Consider the following 23,788-nt stretch of genomic DNA (forward strand, 5'->3'; position numbering starts at 1 on the left):
TAGCCAAAAAAATGGTCTCTCTAGATAGATAGTTATAGCTAAACTAGATATAGCGAAAGCCCAGGGAGAGGGGCTTGGCGCATAGAAAGCCTTTAGTACAGGTTTTTTCTTTGTTCACTTATTTGTCCACTCATTCGTATGTCTGCACGATGCATTCCTCCAGTCCAGTTGCCCTGGGAGGACCCAGCATGGCTTAGACTAGGAGGGGTGAGCCTTGAATGCCCCCTCTAGCCCTTAGCTCCTGGGGCCCTGGATCCCCCAGAGCCGGTCAGGGGTGGGAGGGAGGGTCACGGGTCCTTCCCAGCTCAGGGGGCCTTGTTGGGTGCCTTCTCGGCCTGGCAGATGACCAGATCCCAAATCGCCGGCCCGCAGGCCTCACTGCAGCCTGAGTCAGCCAGTATTAGGCACAGAGTAAGCCTCCCAGAGGGGTTTCCCGGGTCACCAGCATTGCGGCCGATGGCTTTTGGAGTGGCGCTCTTGGCATCAGAAGCGCTGAATCTGGTTTCATTCTTGACCAGCCTCGTTCGGGCCCTGCGGGGGTCACCCTCTTCCGGCACGCTGCCCAGGGAGCCCCTCACAGAGGGACCGATGACCTCCCCCACCCAGGGGCGACTCTGTTTCCCCCAGGAAAGGCCTGCTTCTTGCGAGGGAGAGCAGAAAACGTGGCAGAGCCCTCGGGCCCCGGGGGGAGACGTTCACCGAGTCCCCGTGACTGGCCCGTGCCAGGAACACCGAAGGGAGGTTGTCCCCGCTCTTGAGGGGCTCGTCCTGGGGAGGGGGTCAGGAGGAGCCCCAAAACTTCAGGAGGAAGAGAGTGCGAACCCCTGGAGGGATCGGAGGAGGCGGCTTCCTAGAGCTAAGACTGGGAGGAAGCCCAAGCCAGGCTACGTTGGGAAGGGCTTGGAGGGGGCCTCAGAGACCACCAGGGTCTCGCTCTGCCTAAGGACGAAGGCCCAAGAAGTGGCTGCTCCGGGCTGGAACACCTGACTTTCATGTGCCGAGCCTCTTCCCCCCCCCCCCAAGTCTTCTCTTCTCAGATGCTCCCGGCTCCTTCGAATGGTCCCCGGGTGACCCGGTCTCCAGGCGTGTCCCACTGCGCTCTCCCCGCTCTGGAAACTCTTCAGCTCGTCAAGCTTTGGAGAGGCCTGAGCCTTCCCTATGAGAGAGGAGGCCTCCCTTCCCTGGAGATCTGTGGGAGCTCCTCCTCCCTTGCCACAAGTGGGCTTCTCTGGCTGCCTCAGCACCGTGGGGCCCTCCAGGGGGTCCCACCCCGCCATCTTCTGCGTGGGCGTGTGGGGAGCTTCCTTTGAAGCCAAGAGCACGGCTTCCCACGGACCCCCGCTTCACTCCGCCCCATTCCTCCTAGCCGATAGACGGGGCTGTGGGGCTGCTGGGCCAGGCGCCCTCTTTTTAGCTCTCTCCTCCGCAAGGTGGATGAAGCAGCTTTTTCCCAGCATCGGAGAAGATGTGACCCGGCCCAGGGCCCGGCCCAGACCCTCCGGACTCCCTGCCGGAGTTCTCTTACCGCCCTGTGGCCTGGCCCCGGCACCTCGTCCGGCTCTGGCCGCTCCGACGGCCTCAGTACCGTCCAGGCCACAAGAGGACTATTCGCGGGCGGACGAATTCAGGGCCCGTTTCTTAGGGCCCGTTTCTTAGGGCCTCGCTTGGTGCTGGCGCCCCACTCCGCATGCCCCGCTGCGATCGACTGCCAAGAGCGAACACGAATGAAGCGCTCGCTGTGGCCTGGGCACGTGCTGAGTGTCGGGGATCGAAGGAGGCTGTAAGGGCAGCTTCTGCCGCCTGGGGGAGGACAAGAGGCGAAGCAGGGCCACACGGAGGGCGCGGAAGGCCATCGGAGAGGGGGGCGCCGACGCTGGCCGGGGACGGAAAGGAAGGCGGGAGGGAAGGCCCCCTGCCACGGTGGGGCTGGAGCCGAAGGAAGCCTTGAAGGAAGTCCAGGGGACTGAGGTGACGCGAGAGGGAAAGGACCTGGGCACACGGGGGTCAGGAAAGGCTGGCACGTCCTGTCTGATTGCCGCTTCCTTTCCAACCGTTTGCTCGCCAGCCCTTCCAGCCCATACGTCCACCCAGGATGGGGCAGACCCTCGTGCTCTGGCAGATTCCGCTCGTGCCTCCAGCCAGGCTGGCCTCGGCCGCTCTCCGAGCCTCCCAGGCCCTCCCTCGCACGGTCAGCCGCTCTAGACCTACATTCCCATCTTGGAACGCGGGGCTGAGAGCGTCCAGCCTCTTTGCTGTCTGAGGGCCGGCGGGGGCCCGGGACAGAGCCCGCTGCCCACCGAGGAGCCGAGCTTCCGGAGCAGGCGTCTGCCCAGCGGGCATCTGTCTCGTGTAAGGCGGGGAGAGTTGCCTGGAGACTATCAGTGTTGCCCCAACTCTCCAGGACTGTATCTGCTCCTGTTCAGCCCAGGCCCCACGGGGCCCGATAATGACCCAGGGGCCGGGCCCTGATACCCAGGCTGTCCGGCCAGCAGGCAGCGGCCCAAGCCCAGGGACACTTGGCAGATTCCTCGGGCCTGGGCTGCGCCCCTGCCAGGAAGTCCCGGTGGGTAACCCTGAAGCTCTGAGTGCGGGCACGGGCCGAGAGGCTTTGGGGGTCTCGAGCCTCAAGCTGAAGCCGAGCCGCGTGGCAGGCTCTTTCGGGTTCCCTCTGCTGCGGAGCTCTGCCTTTCCCCGGCTTGGGGGAGATGCCCATCCCTCTGTCTCCTGCACCTCCCCCGGGACCCCAGAGGGGGTCCTCTGCCCTAGTTACTGGAGACTAAAGGGAACCTCGTCTCCCCCAGAGGTCCCGCCCATGAGAAACGCAGAGGAGCACGAGAAGATCGCCACGGCTGCAGGCCAGCCCTGGCCCAGACGATCCCAGTGTCCTTGGCCCAGTCCCACTGCCCAAGAGCCCAGCAGCTCTGGCAGGAGGGGACGTAGGAGGCCTCAAAGGCATCCTTCGCAAAGGCTCCTCCAGTGACGGGGAGCTCACCACCTCCCAAGGCAGCCAGTCACTGCCACCCTGAGACAGCTCTCGTTGGGAGGTCCCAACACCCCACTGAGGTGGGATTGTGCCCCCTCCCTCATCATTCCTGGGTCCAAGAGGAGCCAGGATCATCCCTTCCGCCATCCACAGACTCCCCAGCTCTCACATCTCATTCCCCAAGGCCCCTGCTCTGGCCTGTTGTCCGGGCCTCCTCCTATCCTGCCTGTCTACCCTCTTCTGGGCTCTTCTGGGCTTCGATGCCCAGAGCCAAGCCTGGGCCTCCAGAGGGGGTCTGGCCAGGACACTTCCTCCCTGCTTGATGTTATGTCTATCGATGCCACCTGGGACTCCATTGGAGACCTTGGCGGTCCTATCCCACCCTGACTTCACTTGAGCTTGTGGTCCACTTCAGCCCCCAGATCCTCTTCTCCAGAAGCGCTCTGGGGGGGGGACATTCTGTACTTGGGAAGGGGTTTAAAGACCCAAAGGGTGAGATCACATGTATCCCAGCTCTGATTCCCAGGTTCCAACATGGCCTGGATGGAAGCTGGGAGTCCTGCCCCTCTCTGTGCCTCAGTGTCCTCCTCTGTAAAAGGAGGCTGGTCTCTGGGGCCCACTGTGTCCGGCTGGCCCTGTTGGCCTGAGTCAGGAAGCTGCCAGGTCGGGCTTCACTTCTGTGTGTGAGGGGCCCCGGGGGGACTCTTGGGGCGGGCGCCTTTGCTGCCTTGGCCCTCCGGCTCTGAGTGCGAGGCCTGGCCGTATGCCGGCTGTCTGGGGTGGCCCCCACGCAGGTCTGCCTGGCCGCTAGGAGAGTGCCGTCTGGGAGCCGGGCAGAGGCCCCGGGCCGCCCCAAGGCCGAGCAGGAGGCGGCCCTGGCCAGGATGCTGGCCGGGGTGGGTCCTGGCTGCCCAGGAAAGCCACCTCGGCCGGCTGCCAGCCCTTTGCTTCCAGTCACGGCGCTCACCTCTGCACGGCGCCCAGTCCTGCACGACGCTCTGACTCAAGGACCGGGGCCAGGACTCGGGGCAGGGAGCCGCTTGGGGCCTGGGGCAGCCGGCGGGCTCAAACCCTGCCCGGCAGTCGGCCTTCCTGGGGGCCGGGGCCCCGAAGCCCGCAGGGCTCCCCCCCGGGGCTGGCCGCCTCTCGTTGGCAGCCAGAATGAAGGGAGCATCTGGGGCCTCCGGCACGGCGAGGTCAGGCTGCTGGGAGACCGTCTGGGGTGAGAGATGCTCCCCAGGACGCCCCGTGGGGGGAGCGGGAAGGGGAATGGGGGGCCCCTCCTCCCAGTGTGCAAACACCCCCCCCCCCGTCCCGTTTGCCGGATCGAGGGGCCGAGCAGCAGGCCCCACCCTCGCCTCACCCTCCGGCCACGTGAGCTGGCCTGGGGCCCGAGCCAGCTCCGGGCCTACATAAGGCTCTTCCTGGCGGGCAGTCTTGGCAGAGGCCAGGCCTTCTCTCCGCTGGAGCTCAGCCACCATGGGAGCCGGCAGGCGGCAGGCCCTGCCCCTCTGGGCCCTCCTCCTGGCCATCTCCTCCTCCATGCAGCAGCAGCAGCAGCAGCCAGGTAGGGCTCTCCCCGCCCGGGGCATCTCCTGGCCGGCCACCCTGGCGGCCTCCTGCAGCGGGTGACCCGCACCCCTCGCCCCCTCGTCCGCCCGGGTCAGAGTGGCCACCCTGGAGGGCCTTCAGGGCACCCTCGGGGGCACCGCCGTGACCCCAAGACCACGAGCAGCCTCCAGGGGCTGCAGACCGGACAGGAGGGGGCTGGGAAGCCCGGCTGGCCGGCCGGGCTCCATCTCTGGACGGGGGATCCCGGGGAAGGGGGAGCCGGATTTCCGTGGCCCTGAGAAGTGGCCGCCGAGCCCACCCCCAGCCCTCAGACCGTCGGAGCGAGCAGGGCCTGGGCCTCCGGGGGGGTCGCCTGCCTCCCTCCCACTGCCCTCCTTGGGCCCGCAGACCCGTGAACGCGAGCCCCAGGGCACGAGGCGCCCCGTTCCCTGCTCCAGGAGGGCTCTTTGAGGCTGGATCCACAGTCAGCCCTCGGGGCGCTTCTCCTGCCCCCGCCAGGGTCCCCTTTGGACCCCGTCCTCGTGGCTGGGTGCTCCACTGGGCCGACCTTTGGGGGCTCGCTCGAGGCCAGCCCTCGTGGCCCCTGGGGTCCCTGCTCTCCCAGGCCCGCCCAGGGGTCCAATCGGTCACAGCTCCCCGCTGCCGAGCAGCAGCGCAGGGCTCCGGAGAAGCCTCTCCAATGAGACCCAAGGGGCGGCCCCTGCTCCTGCGGGGGGCCCGGGGCACACCACTGGGCAGCCCTCCCCCGCTGCCTCTGCTCTGGGCCTCGGCGTCCCTTCATGGAACTAGAGCCAGGGCGGGTGGCCGGCTAGTCCCAGTTCCAGCATGGCCTCCCCGTGAGACCCTGGACAAGTCCCTTGGCCTGGGGCTGGGCTTCCTTGTGAAGCCTCTGAACCCAGGGCCGGCCGAGTGGATGTGTTGGGGGGGGGGGCTGTCGTGGAAAGAGCTGAGATCTCAAAGCACCTGGAGCTGGGAGTGCGAGTGAGGAGGCGGCGCTGAGCCAGAGGCAGGGTGGTGGCAGAGCCGCGGCCCTCAGAGGCCCCCTGCATGGTCGGCCCCAGGTCAGAGGGGGGGGAGGCCCCTCGAAGGCTCCTCCGTCTCCTGAGAACCCCAGACACCGCTCTGGATGGTGAGGACCGGCCCGGGTGTCCGGCCCGCTGCGGCCACGTCCGTAGCCTGCGTCAGGGAAACGGGGATGGCGGAGGTGCCTCGGGGGGTGGGGGGCAGGCAGGGGCTCCGGGGACTCCGAGCCCCAAAGCACAAGGAGGAAACGGAGGTTCCAAGCTGAAGAGACTTGCCCAGGGTCGCAGGCGGGAAATGCCAGGGAGGGTTTGGAGCCAAGATCTCTCCTGACTCCAGGGCTGGCCATGCTGGCTCGTACCCCGAGCACCCTGGGAGGGGGCCAGCAGAGGATGGGGGGCAGCGGGGGACCCAGAGCAGGGCGATGGCCCGCGGGTCTCGTCTCCCCTCTCAGCCTCCGTTTCCTCATCCATAAAGTGGGGACCAGAAGAGCCCCCCCCCCAAGGACATGATGCCTGGAGAGGGAGGGCAGCGGCAGCATTCACCAGGAGATGGGTGCGAGACACTCCTGCTGGCCCTTCCCGGCAGAGGAGAACAGGCCCCCCCGCCCAGTGACTCCTGGTCATTAGTCCTCAGAGGACCCTTGGGCCAAGGGTCCTGCCCTCGATTTATGGAAACTGAGGTCAGCAGAGACTCTGTTAAGAGGCGCCAAGAAGGCTTCTGCTCCTCTTTTCCGTGGTGGTACAGCCCAGGTTCTAGGCTTCAGGCTCCAGCCTCCAACCTTTGTCTTTCCTTCCCCTCTCCATTAGGGCCTCCATTAGTGGCCTCACAGCCCATAGAACATGGAATGCCAGAGCTGAAAAGGACCTTAGAACGTAGAACATGGCATTTCAGGGCTCGGAGAGAGTCTAGAATGTAGAACGTAGAAGACCAAGGCTAGGAGGAACCTTAGCATGTAGAACATGGAATACGAAGGCTGGGAGGGACCTTGGAACATAGAACATGAATATGAAGGCTAGGAGGGACCTTAGAACGTAGAACATGGAATACCAAGGCTAGGAGAGACTTTAGCATGTAGAACATGGAATTCGAAGGCTGGGAGAGACTCTAGAATGTAAAACATAGAATAAGAAGGCTGGGAGGGACCTTAGAACATAGAAGACCAAGGCTAGGAGGGACCTTAGAACGTAGAACATGGAATTCGAAGGCTGGGAGGGACCCTGGAACGTAGAACACGGGGAGGGAAGGCTCTCCAAGGGCAGGCGGGACTTTGGTGGCCGAGCGGGGATCTACCCCACCGCAGGCCCATCACGGAGGCCCAAGGGGGCCAGGACCCCAGGCCACCCGTGCCCACGCTGCCATTTTTACAAGTCTGTTGGGCAGGGATCCTCTAAAATAGTTTTTCCTCTGTTTTCCTCTTTTTTCTGTTCTTTATGGATCGCACCTTCTGCACAGGCCAGACTTCCCCAGAGCAGCCTCTGCTCCAGTGGGGGGGGGGGTTCTGGCTTTTCTTGCCCCCCCCCACTGCACATTTCCAGTGGGCGCCCTGGCCTTGGCCTCTCTGTCTGGAGCCAATCCAGTAAGGTGTGGGCAGGCGGAGCTCGAGGGAGGCCGAGGGTCCCGGGAAGGAGGCTCGGAGCTCATGGGGGAGACCAGAGTCTGATCTGTCAGTTCCGCTGCTTGCGCCACCTGCCCCCTTGGCCAAGCAGCCTAACCCCTGGGCCTCAGTTTCCCCTCTGTGGGAGGAGGGAATCGGCCCGCGCGGTCTCTAAGGCTCCTCTCCCCTGCCGGGACCCCGCTAAGGGATGGTCCCCCGTCTCCTTGGGTTCCAGGGCAAGCTCAGTATGACGTGTCGGACGTCATGTATGACTACCAAGCCTCTCTGCAGGAGCCGGGCGGTGAGTGACGGGGACCTCTGCGGGCTGTGGGGGCGGCTCTGACGGAGAAGCTGGCTCTCTCCACTGGGCGCTGCCTGGCTGTAGCCCAGAAGGGGAGGGATGGAGGGAGGCCGAGGGAGGGAGAGGAGAGCCACAGCTGCCCAAGAACGGGGCCAACGAGGCCCAAGCCAAGCCCCTCCGAGCTGCCTCCGACGGGCCAGCTGCACGTGGGCCAACCCGTGTGGGGAATGAGCCGAGGCTGTCGGCAGGACCGACGCCTGTAGCACATGCGTGTTGTAGCCGTGTGTACGCGCACACCTGCTCACGGCGGGGCCCCTCCCTCTCCCCAGCTTCCCCAGACAACCTGCTCCAAGGCACCCTCCCTCCGATGACCGCCATCTCCACCGTCAAGAGTAAGTGCGGGCCTCTCAGGAGGATGGCCGAGGCGCGGCTCGGGACAGGACTGGGCTGTCCCCTAGCAGGGCCTGCTGGCCGCGGGGGCTGGGAGTGGAGGGCTAAAGACGTCCCCTCCAAGCCCGGGGGCAGCAAGGAGCTAAGGGAGGCCCGGCAGGAGGAGGAGAGGGCCCGGCTTCCAGCTCCGCCACCTTGGCCAAGGCCCTGCTGCCACTCGGTCCGATGAGGCCTCCAAGGGCCCTTCCCTGGGGGGCTGGGTCAGAGGACGGGAGGGGCAGCTGCTCCCTGGGGCGGCCCCGGCGCCTCACGGCTGGCACGCACCCCGCAGCTCTCAGCCCATCCCACAACGGCCGGGTGTGCAGCACGTGGGGAGACTTCCACTACAAGACCTTCGACGGGGACGTCTTCTACTTCCCCGGCCTCTGCAACTACGTCTTCTCCTCCCACTGCAAGTCGCCTTACGAGGACTTCAACATCCAGATCCGGCGCTCGCCGGGGCCCCACGCCACCACGGCCGTGAGCCGGATCACCCTGAAGCTCGATGGCACCGTGCTGGAGATGAACCAGGACGCCATCCTGGTCAACGGCCGCCCGTGAGTGTCCGCCCTGGGGAGGGCCGGGCCTCCAGGCGGGGTCCGAGGAAAGAGCTCCCCAGCCTGGGAGGCCCTCCGAAGTCACAGCCAGGTCCGGACCCTGACTGGGCTCTTTGAAGGCTCGCTCTGGCCCCGCTCTCGCTCCTGTCCGGGCCTTGGCTTCCTCCCCTGAGGTACCAAGGCTGGGCGAGAAGCTCGTAGAGGCCTGGTTCCGCTCTCAGGCCTGGCAGACACAAGCAAAGAGATGTCCTGCCCTCCCGGGGCTCCAGCCCAGCGTGAATGTCCCTCCCATAAATGTGAACTCCTCTGCCCCTTGCCCGTCCTGCCCCTGGGCCTGTGTTCAGCAGGGCCACCTTGCCTCTGCCAGGCTCTAGCTGGCATAGGCCAGAGGGGCCCCCAAGAGAGTCCAAGCCCTCACCTCCCCCACCCGCAGTGGCTGAAGATCTGAGCCTTCTCCACAGGGTTCAGCTGCCCTTCAGCCAAGCGGGCATCCTGGTGGAGAAGAACGGCATCTACGTGAAGGTGGTGGCCAAGCTGGGCCTAGTGTTCATGTGGAACCAAGATGACGGGCTCCTGGTAAGGGCACGTTCCCGCCTAGCCATGCCAGGGGGGCTCTTACCAGAAATGGGCAGGAGGCCTCCCAGGAGAGCACGCAGGGAAGGGAGGACAGCTGGGAGCTGGGGGAGGGTCTGGAGATGGCCCCCTCGGAGGCCAGCGTGGAACAGGAAGGCTGGGGGCCCAGAGAGCCGCCTTCCTGGGCTGGAAGCCAGACTGACCAGTTAGCCTTGTTCTGCCCGGCCCCAGAACCAGACAGAACCAGGATCCAAGAGCTTTAGATCTAGGCTGGAGAACTTGGGTCCCTGCTGCCTCTGAGAAGGTGCCAGTCTGTGCCCAGGACCAGAGCTAGCCCCTCAGGGAAGTGATGTGAAGGCTGCTGAGGTGCCCACTCACACTGGAAGGCTCCAGCCTGGAAGCTGGCCCTCACTTTTACTTTCATGCCAGTCCTTCAGCCCCTTTTTGTTTCTCCTCCAAAAGGCGGCCCAGCTTGGCTCATCCCTGGCACCTTGGGCTCGCCTCCTCGCATTTTCCTGTCCACATCTCTCTCCCAATGGTGGCTCGCACCTCAGTGAGGCAGGGCCAAGGCAGGTCGGTCCAGGCCCTCAGCCTTCTCCCTTTGTTTTAGCTGGAACTAGATGCCAAGTATGCCAACCAGACCTGCGGCCTCTGTGGAGACTTCAACGGCATCCCCACCTACAACGAGTTCTTCTCCAATGGTAAGGGAGGAGGGAGGGAGGGAGGAAGCCTGCAGGACCCTAAGGCTTCGGTTCTGGGGGCCGTGGGGGGGGCTGGGAAGGAGGAGGACTTCCCAGGCGTTCTCTTGCCCCTCCCTGCCCCCCAAAAGCAGGAGAGCAAGACCGCGCCAAGCGGACCCCTAACCGTGTGTGTGCGTGCGTGAGAGCCTGAGAAATGGGTGGAGAGGACTCGCGGTGAATGTGGCGGGCGCCGAGCGTGGCCTGGGGAACGTCCCCAGAGGGGGCCGTTTGGGCTCGGGGAATGGCCAGATGGCCAACATCCCGGCGTTGCTCCGTGGGCGGCCCGGGAATGCCCGCTGTGGACGCTGAGGCTGGGCTCTGCTTGCTTCGCCCAGATGTCAGACTGACAGCAGTCCAGTTCGGGAACCTGCAGAAGATGGATGGGCCCATGGAGCAGTGCCAGGACCCCGTCCCGAGAGCCCCCCACAACTGCACAGTCCCCTTTGTAAGTGCCAGTGGCACAGCCTCACGTCCTCACCCCGGGCATGGCAGTGCCCTCTCGTGTGCCCCGGGGCGCCCTCGGGACCTCCAGGGAGGGAGGATGAGGCGGCAGGCAGGCGCGCAGCAGGGTGTGCTTCCCGTTTCCCCAGGATTTCTGTGGGGCCATCCTCAACAGCGCCCCCTTCGCCGCCTGCCACGCTCTGGTGGACGTCAGCAGCTACGTGGAGGCCTGCCGGCAGGACGTGTGCCTCTGCGAGGAAGCCCACTACACCTCCTGCATCTGCAGCACCTTCGCCGAGTACTCCCGCCAGTGCGCCCACGCCGGAGGGCTGCCCGCCAACTGGAGGGCCCCCGACCTGTGCCGTGAGTAGCCCATCCCCAGCCCCGAAGCCCCCCGGCCCGCAGCAGGGCAGCCGCCCGCTGACAGACCCTTCTGCCTCCTTCCAGACAAGAGCTGCCCCTGGAACATGCAGTACCGGGAGTGCGGCTCCCCCTGCAAGGACACCTGCTCCAACCCCGACCAGTCACTGCTGTGCGAGGACCACTGCACGGACGGCTGCTTCTGCCCCCTGGGTGAGGCCCCCTCGCTGCCCCCCTCCATCCCCCCCCCATAGACCGTCCTGAGGACCTCGCTGGCCACGCCCAAACCGGCCTGCCTGGGGCTGCTGGGCAGGGGCACGGCAAGGGCTCTTAGTGGGCCCAGGGCCGTGCCAGGGCTGTGCCAGGGCCGTGCCAGGGCCGTGCGGCTCGAAGGGAGCTCCGGGCCAACCTGTCCCCAGCCAAGAGGCCCCTCTGCCGGGGGCCTGAGAGGTGCTCACCCAGCCTCTGCCTGGAGCCCTCCGAGGCGGGAGCCCACCGGCTCCTCAGGGGCCGCCCCAACTCTGCTGGTGCCATTCTGGGCTGGGCAATTGCCTCCCGTGTCTGACTCACCAAATGAGAGACAGCAGAGACAGAGAGACGGAGAGCAAAGAGAGACACAGAGAGAGACAGAGAGCAGAGACAGAGACAGAGAGAGACAGAGAGACAGAGAGAGAGACAGAGAGCAGAGAGACAGAGAGCAGAGAGACAGAGAGACAGAGAGATGGAGAGCAAAGAGAGACACAGAGAGAGACAGAGAGACAGAGACAGAGAGACAGAGACAGAGAGCAGAGACACAGAGAGAGAGAGACAGAGACAGAGACAGAGAGACAGAGAGCAGAGAGACAGAGAGACAGAGAGAGAGAAAGAGAGACAGAGCAGAGACAGAGAGCAGAGAGACAGAGAGCAGAGAGAGACAGAGAGATGGAGAGCAAAGAGAGAGACAGAGAGAGACAGAGAGCAGAGACACAGAGAGAGACAGAGAGACAGAGACAGAGAGACAGAGACAGAGAGAGACAGAGAGACAGAGAGAGAGACAGAGAGCAGAGAGACAGAGAGATGGAGAGATGGAGAGATGGAGAGCAAAGAGAGAGACAGAGAGACAGAGACAGAGAGACAGAGAGCAGAGAGACAGAGAGAGAGAAAGAGAGACAGAGCAGAGACAGAGAGCAGAGAGAGACAGAGAGATGGAGAGCAAAGAGAGAGACAGAGAGAGACAGAGAGCAGAGACACAGAGAGAGACAGAGAGACAGAGACAGAGAGACAGAGACAGAGAGAGACAGAGAGACAGAGAGAGAGACAGAGAGAGCAGAGGGTGCGCTAGATGGACGCACGGCTAAGTAGACAAATGGCCAGCCAGCCACGCAGCTAGCCGAGAGCTCCACGGATAGATTCGGGCCGCACCAGGTCGTTGCGCTCGCCCGCGGGTTAGCAGCTCCCCAGCAGTCCGGGAGCCGCAGTCCGAGGGGCTCCCCGGGGGCGAGGGGCGGGGCGGGGCGCGGTGCCCCTGCCGGCTTCCTCCCCAGCAGCGCCCGCGGCTCTTTCAGGAACGGTGCTGGACGACGTGGCGGGCCGGGGCTGCGTGCCGGTGGAGCAGTGCTTCTGCACGTACAACGGGCAGCCGTTCGCCCCCGGAACCTTCTACTCCACCGAATGCACCAACTGGTGAGTGCGGGAGCGACGCGGGAGGGCGGCCGGGAGCTGGCGCGGGAGGCCCCGCGGCGCCGGGCCAACCCGCGCTGCCGTCCCTGTAGCACGTGCTCCGGCGGCAAGTGGAGCTGCCAGGACCTCCCCTGCCCGGGCACCTGCTCCGTGACGGGCGGCGCCCACTTCTCCACCTTTGACGAGAAGCACTACACGGTCCACGGCGACTGCAGCTACGTCCTGGCCAAGGTGAGGGCTCAGACGTGGTCTCGAGGCTGCCCGCTGGAACTTCCTGGGCTTCTGGGAGGGGCAGCCGGCTGGCCCAGTGGATAGAGAGCTCCAGGCTTGGAGTCGGGAGGTCCTGGGGTCAACCCTGGTCTCGGATGCTTCCTAGCTGTGTGACCCTGGATAAGTCACTTAACTCTGCCTACTCCTTGCCCTTCTGTCTTAAAGTTAAGCCTTTTTCAAATGGAGGGACAGCCAGCCTGTCAGAGCGGCCCACGATGCTGCTTTGGGGGGAGCAGCTGCCAGCAGGCTGGGGGCTGAGCGCTGGGCGGGGGGCGCGTGATTCACGGCGGGCTGGGGGCCTTTCCCTTCTGCAGCCCTGCGACGACAAGGCCTTCACCGTCCTGGCAGAGCTCCGCAAGTGTGGACTGACCGACAGCGAGACGTGCCTCAAGAGCGTGACTCTCAGTGTGGGGGGTGGGCACACCGTAAGTGGGCCAGAGCCGGGGCGGGGGGTGCTCCTGCCCAGCCTCCTTCGGGGGGCCCATGAAGAGCCATTCCCGTGGCCTCCCGAGGCCTCCTGCGGTCACCCCCGCGGATGAGGCTCGCGCTCCCTGCCCAGCACTGGGCCCCGGGGAGGGAAGGGCTCTCCCCTGGGCGCCCGGCCTCACTCCCGCCCCCTCCCGGCTCCCTTCCCTGCCAGATGATTGTGGTCAAGTCCACTGGGGAGGTGTTTGTGAACTGGATCTACACGCAGCTGCCCGTCTCAGCAGGTGAGGGAGCCCGGGGCTGAGGGTGGGGGCGGGGGGTGGCTGCCCCCCAGGGGCTCCCCCAGCCAAGCAGCCTCTCTGTGTGTCTCCAGGCAACGTCACCCTCTTCAGGCCTTCCTCCTTCTTCATCATCGCTCAGACCAACCTGGGCCTCCAGCTGACCATCCAGCTCATCCCCACCATGCAAGTCTTTGTGAGGCTGGAGCCGTCCCTTCGGGGGCTGACCTGCGGTAGGTGCACGGCTGCCCCGGCCGCCCCAGCCCCCACTCCTCTCCCCAGCCCCACCCCCGCAGCTCTGCGGCCTGACGCCCCGCCTCCCGCTGCCCCAGGTCTCTGCGGGAATTTCAACAGCATCCAGGCGGACGACTTCAGGAGCATGAGTGGGGTGGTGGAAGGCACGGCCGCCGCCTTCGCCAACACCTTCAAGACTCAGGCCGACTGCCCCAACGTCAGGAACCACCTGGAGGACCCCTGCGCGCTCAGTGTGGAGAACGGTGAGTGGCCGGCCAGGGAGGAAGTGACTCACCCAGGGTGACACAGCCGGTGCGGGGCAGAGGCAGGGCCCTCCCCGACAGGCTGTCAGTCTAGCACTGCCATGGCGAGGCCTGGCGCCAGTCCCACACCGGTGGGGCCGGTTATTCCCCTGAACGAGAGGCTTTCGGGGCAAGAGGGGGAGAGACTTGTCTGAGGCCCCCCAGGGGCGGCCGAAGGTTCGGCAGGCTCCCACCCGCCGGGCCTGTGGCGTCTGACCCTCCTGGGACTTCGCGTGTGGGTAAAAGCAGGACAGACTCGCGAGGCGGGGAGGGAGATTCCCAGAAAGGGCAGCAATCGGAGTGGGAGAAGCAGCCCGGCTCATTCTCGGGCTAAAAAGCTTAATGTCCCTGAAGAAGATCTGGGAGCGGGCGGACCCCAAGCTTGATAGGTGCCCCCGGGGCCGTGGGATGCCCCTGGGCTGGGCACTGAGGGGCAGAGCTTCGGGGACCCGGGACGGGGAGGCCCTCTGTCCTCTGCCTGGGCCAGGCCCAAGCCGAAGGGCTGCCTCTTCCTCTGATGTCGAGTCTGGCTATCTTAGAGGAATCTTCGTGCCCAGTCTCTGGATTCGGGTCTCTCCCCTGGGGGGTCTGCGGGCAGCTCTGGGGGCCCCAGAACTGATGGGCTGGGTGACGTCTGGGGGGCTGGGTGGGGGAGGGTCTCGGCTTCATGGGAGGCCAGGGTCGCTTGGGGGGCCGGGGCAGAGAAGCTGACTCATGGGCAGGGATTAGCCTCGTTGGCTTGGCCTCTGGGAGCCACACAACCAGGAGTGCTGCCGGGAGCAAAGGAAGGGAGCCACAGAGGGGCAACTGAGGCTCGAGGGGGTCCCAATGAGCTGCCCTAGCAAGGAAGGGGCTTCCTAGGGAGCTGCCCCTCCCTGGAGGTCTTCCCTGAGCCCGTGTTGGGGAGTCCAGTGTGGAGGGATTCTTAGGTGGGCACAGAAGTGGGCACAGAGGGAGGGAAAAGAGGGCTCCGGCATATTTTTCAACTCCCAGATCCTGGGACAGAGGAAAGGAGGGGCTTCCGAGGGGGCCGACCCCTGGGGGCTGCGGCACCCATGAGCTACTGGCCCCGGCCTAAAGGTCTCCGTCCTTTTTGTTTGCAGAGAAGTATGCCCAGCACTGGTGCAGCCTGCTCACTGACCCACAGGGAGTCTTTGCCCTGTGCCACACGGCGGTCAACCCAGCCCTGTACCACTCGGTAATTCCTGCCAGCCTCGGCTGGGCAAAGCCAAACGACCCACCCTAGCCTGGGCGTCAAAGGGAAGGATGGAGCCAGCACCCTCCTGCCCATCCCAGCCCCACTTGCGGAGCTCCTGGGCATCGCCCTCCTCGCTCCTCACAGCCCCATCTCTGCGGGCATCACTGGCATTACTCACTGCTCACCAGCCAGGTGGAGGCACCCGGCCAAGGTCCTCCTCGTGTTCAGTGGGAGCCAGGACAGGGCCGGAGGGCCCCGTGGGCACCTCGGCGTGGTCCCCCGTGCTGGCGTTCCCGGCCGATTGGAGGGGCTTTCGGGGAGCCCCGTGGCCCTGCCCTCCTCGCTCCAAGCCTGGCCCCCCGGCTCTCTGCAGCCTGGCTCCACCCTGGTCCCGGGGGGGGGCAGAGGGGGCTTCACCCTTGTGCCACGGCTCTATCCCTGCCCCTGAGGCCTGGCCCCACCCAGCCCTGGCTGTGGCCCCTGACCTGGACAGGAGGCTGGTTTGGAATGAAATCGGACAATGAAGAGACCCTCCGGGGCCCAGAGGGACTGGCGCCTCCCCTCCCCTTCCCCACCGAGCTTCCTCGGGGCTCTGGGAGCCCGGCTGGACAGACTCCGGCCTGAGGGATGTCCAGGCCTCTGAGGGGGGCCGCAGGTGGGGCATCTGGGCCCGCCTTGGGGCCGCTGAGGCTCTTTTGTGCTCCCCAGAACTGCATGTTCGACACGTGCAACTGTGAGAAGAGCGAGGACTGTCTGTGCGCGGCGCTCTCTGCCTACGTGCAGGCCTGCGCCGCCCGCGGAGTGCTGCTGAGCGGCTGGAGGTCCGGAGTCTGCAGTAAGTGCGCAGGGAGGGATGCCGGGGGGAGGCCACAGTCTAGCCATGGAGGGGTAGCTAGGATTCCCATTTCACGATCAAGGAAACCGAGGCAGACGGAGGCGAAGTGACTTGCCACATAGCTAATAGGTGGCTGAGGCTGGACTTGAACTCGGGCCTCTGCACCGCCAGTGAAAACTCCATAATTGGGAGAGAGAGTGTGAGGAAGAGGCGGAGGCGGAGGCCAGAGGCCGGGCCAGGCTCGGGCTCCTTGGAGGCCCGGGAGGACGCTGAGTGCCCCCCGGGGCTCCCTCCCCCCTGCAGCCAAGCCCATGAGCTCGTGCCCCAAGTCTCTGACGTACCGCTACAACATCAGCACGTGCCAGCCCACCTGCCGCTCGCTCAGCGAGCCCGACGTCACCTGCAACATCAAGTTCTTCCCCGTGGACGGCTGCACCTGCGAGGAGGGCACCTACATGGACGCCGCGGGCAAGTGCGTGCCCGCCGCCAGCTGCCCGTGTTACTACCACGGGTCCGTCGTGCCCAACGGAGAGTCCATCCACGACAACGGGGCCGTGTGGTAAGCGCTGCCCCTGCCCGTGGCCGCCCTGCAGCCCGGACGCCGGCGAGGCCCGCGGGGCTGAGCCTGCTTCTTCTCTTCCAGCACGTGCACCCAGGGCAGACTGGACTGCATCGGAGGCCGGGTGCCCGAGCCGGGTAAGCCCCTCTACTGCTTGGTGCCAGGTTCTGCCCCCCTTCGGGCCTCTGCCAGCCCGGAGCCCAGCCCCCACCTAACCGTGTCCCCGAATCCGGGCCCAGGACGACCTTGAGCCGGGAGGGACCACGGAGGCCATCGAGGCCATCCCCGCACTTTACAGCGGGGGAAACTGAGGCCCAGAAGGGGGAGGGACTAGCTTAAGGTCACTTGGTCCTAAGTAGCGGGGCGAAGACGACCTCCTCAGCCCTGCGGGCAGCCTGCCTTCTCCCTGTGGCCTGGCCGCCTCGGGGCGTCCGTCTCATTCCTGCCCACGAGAGAGCTGAGCCAAGATCTGGGAGCTCCGGGCCCAGAGGAGGCTCCTTGCAGCCGCTCTCCGGGCAGGGGGCCGCGGCTCCCACCCTGCTCACGGCTCGCTGCCGTCTCTTCCAGTCTGTGCCGCCCCCATGGTCTACTTTGACTGCAGCGAGGCCCCGGCGGGAGTCACGGGAGCCGAGTGTCAGAAGAGCTGCCACACGCTGGACATGGCCTGCGTGAGTGCCCGCTGCGCTTGTGCCAGGGAGGAGCCCCAGCTCGCCCGCCCTGCGGCCCTGGCACTGGGCATGCCTACGCGGGGGAGGGGGGAGCGAGGAGGATTGGGGGCCAGGCAGAGGGCGTTAGGCCATTGCACACGGGCACGTGCAGGTGCACACACTCGGGACGACCCCATTCTCCTGGCACACTTGGCCATGGCCATGCCATGGATGAGGGGGGCCTGGCTCCCCGTCTCTGCTGCTGGCTGCTCCCCGTCCTGAGGCATTGTGGGCCGTGTGGCTCTCTGTGCTCTTGCCCAGGAGGCTGTCCTGACGTCCGAGCTCACCTTCATTCTCACGGTAGAGGTGCCAGAAGCTCCCCTTTCCTTGGGATGGCTTTAAGGCTACCCCAGGAGGGGACGTGCCCGGACTTAGGGGGGACCCGGTGACTCCCCAGGCACAGGCGCCACCAACTCGTCTTTCCTTAAAGTTAACCCGGAGCCCTTTCCTGCCTTCTTGGGCCCACGTCCAGCTCACACTGCCCACAGCCATCCGTCTGGGCTGTTGATTTTCCCACAGGACTGCTGCTCAGGCCGCCCGTATCAGTCTGTCTCCCTGCTTGTCGGTCTGCCTGTCTGTCCATTTGTCTGCCTGCCTCTGCCTGCCTGTCTGTCTGTCTATCTGTCTCCCTGCTTATCTGTCTATCTGTCTGTCCATTTGCCTGCCTGCCTCTCTGCCTGCCTGTCTGTCTGCCTGTCTGCCTGTCTGTCTGCCTGTCTGCCTGTCTCCCTGTCTGTCTGCCTGTCTCCCTGTCTGCCTGCCTGTCTGCCTGCTTGTCTGCCTGTCTGTCTGTCTGCCTGTCTCCCTGCTTGTCTGCTTGTCTGCCTGCCTGTCTGCCTGCCTGTCTGTCTGTCTCCCTGCTTGTCTGCTTGTCTGCCTGCCTGTCTGTCTGCCTGCCTGTCTGCCTGCTTGTCTTCCTGTCTGTCTGTCTATCCGTCTGCCTGTCTGTCTGTCTGTCTCCCTGCTTGTCTGCCTGTCTGTCTCCCTGCTTGTCTATCCGCCTGCCTGTCTGTCTGCCTGTCTGCCTGCTTGTCTGTCTGTCTGCCTGTCTGCCTGCTTGTCTGCCTGTCTGTCTCCCTGCTTGTCTATCCGTCTGCCTGTCCGCCTGCCTGCCGGTTTGCCCACTTCCCCAGCAGTTGTCTCAGGCAGGCTCTTGACGTGCTTTTCTCTTGGCCGCCACAGTATAGCACGCAGTGTGTCTCTGGCTGCATGTGCCCGGACGGGCTGGTGTCAGACGGGGAAGGAGGCTGCATCCCAAAGGAGAACTGCCCGTGTGTCCACAACGAGGCCAGCTACAAGGCTGGTGAGACCATCCAGGTGGAGTGCAACACCTGGTAGGTGCCCCCCAGGTCCCAGGGGGGCTTGGCCTCCACCTCCCCGTGGCAAGGCAGCTGGGCAAGGGGGGGCTTTCTTCCCTGGGTCAGGGCATCCCAGAGAACATCTCGGGGCCGGCTCTCCCTGGAGGAGAGGTGGAGGCAGATCTCCAAACTCCTCACTCCCAGGAATCTTGGGCACTTTGCAGGCCCCTAAAGGATTTTCCTGCCAACCACCAGAGGGGGCAAGAAGGGCAGGGGCGGTTATGGGCACAGGGAGCAGTGGCATGATCTGGGCCTTTGTGCCAGCTGCACGGCCCCTCCCCGAGGAAGGAGCCAGCTGCAGCAGGGAGCAGCCCAGGATACGCGAGGCCCTGGCCCGTGTTTGCAGTATCCCTTTGGCCTCCCTCCTCCACCTGAGGTGTCCTCCTGCTGCTCCCTGTTCTTCCCACTCCCTACCTGGTCCACGTGGGCCTGAAGGGCATCCCTGACCCCCTTGATTGTCTTCTCCCCTCAGCACCTGCAAGAATCGAATGTGGCACTGTACCGACGAGTCCTGCCTGGCCACGTGTGCTGTGTACGGCGACGGGCACTACATCACCTTTGATGGCCAGCGCTATAGTTTCAATGGGGACTGCGAGTACACTCTGGTCCAGGTGAGGGGGGGCCACACTGGTCACATCTCCCTCCCTGCCTCCTTTCCTTCTGCCCTCTCTCAGGGCATCCGGAGACCCCCCTGCCCCCACCCCACTGGACACTCCTCCTAATGGGGCTGGGGGTGGGCATGTCCCGGGCTCGCGATCTGGACTGGGCAGGGTCCGGATGGTCCAGCCGACAGCCAGAGGCCCGTCACCAGTGAGGTGAGGGAGCCAGTCGGGGGCCGTTTTCGAAGGGAGAGGGGCCACGGCCCGTGTCCGAGGTCCAGGGAGCAAGCGCACGGCAGGAGCTCCCAGCCTGTTGTGTGGGCTTTGAGGGTGGATTCGAAGGGAAGGAGAGCCTTCATCTGCCGGGGCCTCAGACTACTGCACAGCCAGGGAGGGCTTGGGCGGGAGAACTGGCAGGAGAGCCCAGGGCTCAAGACTCCTGACCAGCACCCTTGCCACCGGACGTCCTGGGCTAGGAGGAGCCTGGCCTCGCCCCTGGAGGCCCTCCACTGATGGAGCCCTTCCCTTGGCAGGACCACTGCGGGAAGAACAGCAGTGCCCAGGGCACGTTCCGAGTCATCACCGAGAACATCCCCTGCGGGACCACAGGCACCACCTGCTCCAAGGCCATCAAGATCTTCCTGGGGGTGAGCTTGAGGAAGAAGCTGCCCAAGGAGGGTCTAGGCAGGGGCTGGAGGCAGGGGCTGGGGGCAGGGAGGGAGAAGGGTTTGGGCCCAGCCTTCACTAGGCATGACTCCTCGATGAAGCAACAAGGAAAGGTGAGCGCAGGACCCCTGGGAGGCCAACAGCTGGTGGCCCAGGCCCTGCCCTCCCAGGAGGCCACCTCCAGGGGCTGCCCATGCCCTCAGGCGCTGATCAGCCTTGGGCTTTCTTCATCCAGAGCTACGAGCTGAAACTCAGTGAAGGGAAGGTGGAGGTGGTGGAGAAGGCAGATGCCAAGGAGGAGCCGCCCTACAGCATCCGCCAGATGGGCATCTACCTGATCGTGGACACCAACATCGGGCTGGTGCTGCTGTGGGACAAGAAGACCAGCATCTTTGTCCAACTGAGCCCAGACTTCAAGGTACCGCGCTGCGGAGCCAGAGCGGCCCAGGGGATGGCGGCCGCCTGGAGAGGGCCGGCTGGGAGAGCAAATGCCTGTGCGTGTGCACCGTGTGTGTGTGTGTGTGTGTGTGTGTGTGTGTGTGTGTGTGTGTGTGTTTGCTGTCCTCGGCTAGAGGCCAAGTTCAGGACCATGGACACCGGGCGCCTCTCTGCCAGACACTTGTACTGATGAGAAGAGTAGGGAGCTCACTGTGCAGCTGAGGGGCACCATGCCAGGCAGACGGTGGGGGGACAAAGGGCGTTTGGGCAGGGCGGGGTGCAGAAGCTTGCCAGTAGGAGTGCCCAGCACAGGAGTGCCCAGGTCAGACACAATTCCCCATTATAATGTGCAGTATAAATGAACTTTTCCCTCCTTAGGAGAGGGAGAATGAGAGGAATGCCTCCTCCGTCCCACATCCTCTGGGGCCGATGGATTTCGTTTGGGGAGATCAGGCCCTCCGAGCAGAGAGACAGAGACAGAGACGGAGACAGAGTCAGAGGAGAGAAACAGAGAGAGAGAGAGAGAGAGAGACAGAGACAGAGACAGAGACAGAGACAGAGACAGACAGAGAAACAGAGAGACAGAGATAGAGACAGAGAATGAGAGAGAGAGAGAGACAGAGAGAGAGAGAGACAGAGAATGAGAGAGAAAAACAGAGACAGAGATAGAGACAGAGAATGAGAGAGACAGAGACAGAGAGAGAGACAGAGACAGAGAGACAGAGAGAGAGACAGAGAGAGACAGAGAATGAGAGAGAAAAACAGAGACAGAGATTGATAGAGACAGAGAGAGAGACAGAGACAGAGACAGAGAATGAGAGAGACAGAGACAGAGACAGAGAGAGAGACAGAGAGAGAAGTTGGACCAAGTCAGTAGTACCAAGCCTAGCTCCAGGGGCTGGGCAGGAAGTGAGGCAACAGGAAGGGGGATCCTGTGGCAGCAAGGGCAGCTTCAGTGCCTGGGCAGATCCGGGGCACATTCTTCCACCTCCCTGACCTCATCCTTTCTCCGGGTAGGGGAAGGTCTGTGGGCTCTGCGGGAACTACGACGGCAACAGCGTCAACGACTTCACCACCAGGAGCCTCTCGGTGGTGGGCGACGTGCAAGAGTTTGGCAACAGCTGGAAGATCTCCCCGTCCTGCCCGGACGCCGTCTCCCCCAGGGACCCCTGCACCGCCAACCCTTACCGCAAGGCCTGGGCCCAGAAGCAGTGCAGCCTCATCAACAGCGACGTCTTTGCCGCCTGCCATCCTCATGTAAGGCAGAGCCGTGGCGAGGGCGGCAGCAGTTTCCTCCCGTGAATGTTCCTGTCCAGGGGATGGGGCTTCCTGTCTCTTCTCTGCCCCGGCTGCTCCCATGAGCATCCCAGAGAACTTCAGGCTCTTCTCTTGGGGGACGGTGGCATCTCTCTCAGCTAAAGACTCTGAGCCAGCCTTGGGGTCCCCCCCCGCACCCCCATAATCTTCCTGTTGTCATGGGAGGAAAGAGAGGAAGCTCCGCTGACTTTGAGGGTTAGCTGCGTCCTGCTGGGGAGCCAGAAATGCAAATGGTGACTTTTCCGTCCACAGGTCGAACCCACCAAATACTACGAGGCCTGCGTGTCCGACGCGTGCGCCTGTGACACTGGCGGAGACTGCGAGTGCTTCTGCACAGCCGTGGCGGCCTATGCGCAGGCCTGCAACGAGATCGACGTCTGTGTCTCCTGGAGGACGCCCAGTATCTGCCGTGAGTCTCCGAGGCCGGGGTGGCGGGAGAGGCCCCGGCCGGCTTTGCCTGCAGCTCTTCTCCCCAAAGCCCATGTCAGAGGCCGGGCGAGGGCGGCTCTCTGAAGGTGCTGCCAGGGTTGGGCTGCCCCGGGGGGATCTGACAGAAGGAACTACTCAGCGGCCACTGAAAGAGCCGCCCTCGCCAAGCTCTCTGTATTGCCGTCCCTCTGTGTCACCTTTGGGGTTCGTCAGGGGTGGCTCAGGCCGCTCAGGAAGGACCCCCAAAGTCAGGGGACGTGTCTGATGCCAAACCGCCTTCGCAGTTGCCTAGTCACATGCTTCGGCTCCCCCTTAAGGACTGGCTCAGGATCTGGCGCCTGCTGGCCGCGGCCCATCGCACTGAGCCGTCTGCCCTCTTGCAGCTCTGTTCTGCGACTACTACAACCCCAACGGCTCCTGCGAGTGGCACTACCAGCCCTGCGGTGCTCCCTGCATGAAGACCTGCCACAACCCCAGCGGGAAGTGCTCCCATAACATCCGAGGCCTGGAAGGTAAAGGAGCTCCAGGGGTTCCCAGGCCTCGGGCTGCCTTTGGCCTGTCCACGTCGTGGTCGAGCGGCCTTCCTGCCTTGAGCCTCGACCCCACGCAGTCACGAGAGCCAGGCCCTTTGTGGGAGGCCCCCTGGTGGAGCAGGGAGCGGAAGAGGGGCAGGACGGGGACAGCGGAGGGAGCCCCCGAAGTCTCCCCCGTCCGATACTGGCCGGGAGCCCTCGCCCTGCCGCCCTGTGCCTCCACCTCAGGCAGCCCCTCCCCAGCCAGGAGCCCTGAATTCCGACACGTGGAACGAGACCTCCCCCTCTTGGCATCACCCGCTGCCAGTGTAGACGAGGGAGGGGGCACCAGCGGCCAGGCTGCTTTCCACTCCCATAGAGAGTCTGTCCCAGGAACAGGGAGGGCTCTTGGCTTCCCCTCTGCCCGGGCACACACTGAGGCAGCCACGGGCGACTCATCGAATCCCCAGCCAGTAGGAGGGTCTCCCTAGACATTTCCCTCTTTCCTGCTCAGTGACAGTGTGTGCCCTGCACTCGCCCATCCTCCTGCCGAGCCAGTCTCCAGGGCCAAGTGGAGCCCTGAGACCCCTCCCTGCCCCCCCCAGCCCCAGGGACTCCCAGGCACCTGTTTACCCCAGCAGCCTCCTGGTACACACAGGTCTCTGCCCCCCCCCTTCCGGACCCCACACCCACCCGAGTGCCACACAATAGCCCTCCAAGAGAACTCTGGGTGCGATTCACCTGTCAGATTCTGTGGCTGCGTAAAGCCAACAGGAAGGTGCAGACATCTGACCGTGAACTTTGGCCGGAGGTGAGGCTAAAGAACGGCCGGTCAGTCTGAGAGCAAGTCCTCTCCTTGGCCCTGCAGGCTGCTATCCCAAATGCCCTCCAAAGGCCCCCATCTTTGATGAAGATAAGATGCAGTGTGTCCAGAGCTGTGCGCCCTGCTACGTCAATGGGACATACTACCCGCCAGGCTCCCCAGTACCCTTGCACAAGAACTGCCAGTCATGGTAAGAGCTCCTTTACTCAGGACAGTGAGCGGATGGCACCTGGCCCAGCCACTTCCCCCGTGAGTGGGATCGCGAAGGGGCCCCCATGCCCAGGAGCCTTTCCCCCTCCACTGCCCCGACTTCTCCCTTGTGATCCTATGACTGTCAGCCAGTGTCCATGGAGAAGAGCCCACCAGCAGCAAATGTGGCCTCAGCGGGAAACAAGGAGGAGGCTTGCCCACCAGTGTTGGGGGGCGGCATCTCCTGACAGCGGCTCTCCGCAGCAGGGGCTCCTGGGGAGGGAGGGGGTGCCACTGGGATCTTCCCTTTGTTTCTGGGGCTCCGGGGCTGTGTCCTGGCCCGACCTGCCCTTGGCAGCCCTGCCCCATGCTGAGGAAGTTCTTCCTGGCCGCAAGTTGGGCCGGGGCTGGGGGTG

The 23,788-nt window shown here is 64.5% G+C and overlaps 1 protein-coding gene across 1 annotated transcript in view; it reads left to right on the forward strand.

Moving 5' to 3' along the window:
* The first annotated feature begins 4,462 nt into the window (after positions 1-4,462).
* Positions 4,463-23,788, forward strand: part of MUC5AC (mucin 5AC, oligomeric mucus/gel-forming) — a 32,869-nt gene continuing 13,543 nt past the window's right edge. The window contains exons 1-30 of the mRNA XM_044682086.1: positions 4,463-4,550; positions 4,708-5,263; positions 5,617-5,759; positions 7,408-7,473; positions 7,803-7,865; positions 8,195-8,459; positions 8,921-9,035; positions 9,643-9,733; positions 10,108-10,208; positions 10,330-10,576; positions 10,661-10,786; positions 12,118-12,235; positions 12,325-12,463; positions 12,817-12,927; positions 13,143-13,212; positions 13,302-13,439; positions 13,539-13,703; positions 14,846-14,940; positions 15,649-15,775; positions 16,079-16,334; positions 16,419-16,471; positions 16,902-17,002; positions 18,224-18,375; positions 18,872-19,010; positions 19,532-19,645; positions 19,900-20,082; positions 21,120-21,359; positions 21,672-21,828; positions 22,232-22,360; positions 23,229-23,373. Coding sequence (XP_044538021.1) covers positions 4,463-4,550; positions 4,708-5,263; positions 5,617-5,759; positions 7,408-7,473; positions 7,803-7,865; positions 8,195-8,459; positions 8,921-9,035; positions 9,643-9,733; positions 10,108-10,208; positions 10,330-10,576; positions 10,661-10,786; positions 12,118-12,235; positions 12,325-12,463; positions 12,817-12,927; positions 13,143-13,212; positions 13,302-13,439; positions 13,539-13,703; positions 14,846-14,940; positions 15,649-15,775; positions 16,079-16,334; positions 16,419-16,471; positions 16,902-17,002; positions 18,224-18,375; positions 18,872-19,010; positions 19,532-19,645; positions 19,900-20,082; positions 21,120-21,359; positions 21,672-21,828; positions 22,232-22,360; positions 23,229-23,373 — 4,493 coding nt within the window. The remainder of the gene's footprint in view (positions 4,551-4,707; positions 5,264-5,616; positions 5,760-7,407; positions 7,474-7,802; positions 7,866-8,194; positions 8,460-8,920; positions 9,036-9,642; positions 9,734-10,107; positions 10,209-10,329; positions 10,577-10,660; positions 10,787-12,117; positions 12,236-12,324; positions 12,464-12,816; positions 12,928-13,142; positions 13,213-13,301; positions 13,440-13,538; positions 13,704-14,845; positions 14,941-15,648; positions 15,776-16,078; positions 16,335-16,418; positions 16,472-16,901; positions 17,003-18,223; positions 18,376-18,871; positions 19,011-19,531; positions 19,646-19,899; positions 20,083-21,119; positions 21,360-21,671; positions 21,829-22,231; positions 22,361-23,228; positions 23,374-23,788) is intronic.

The sequence above is a fragment of the Gracilinanus agilis genome, chromosome 6, assembly GCF_016433145.1.
Source record: "Gracilinanus agilis isolate LMUSP501 chromosome 6, AgileGrace, whole genome shotgun sequence".
NCBI lineage: Eukaryota > Metazoa > Chordata > Mammalia > Didelphimorphia > Didelphidae > Gracilinanus > Gracilinanus agilis.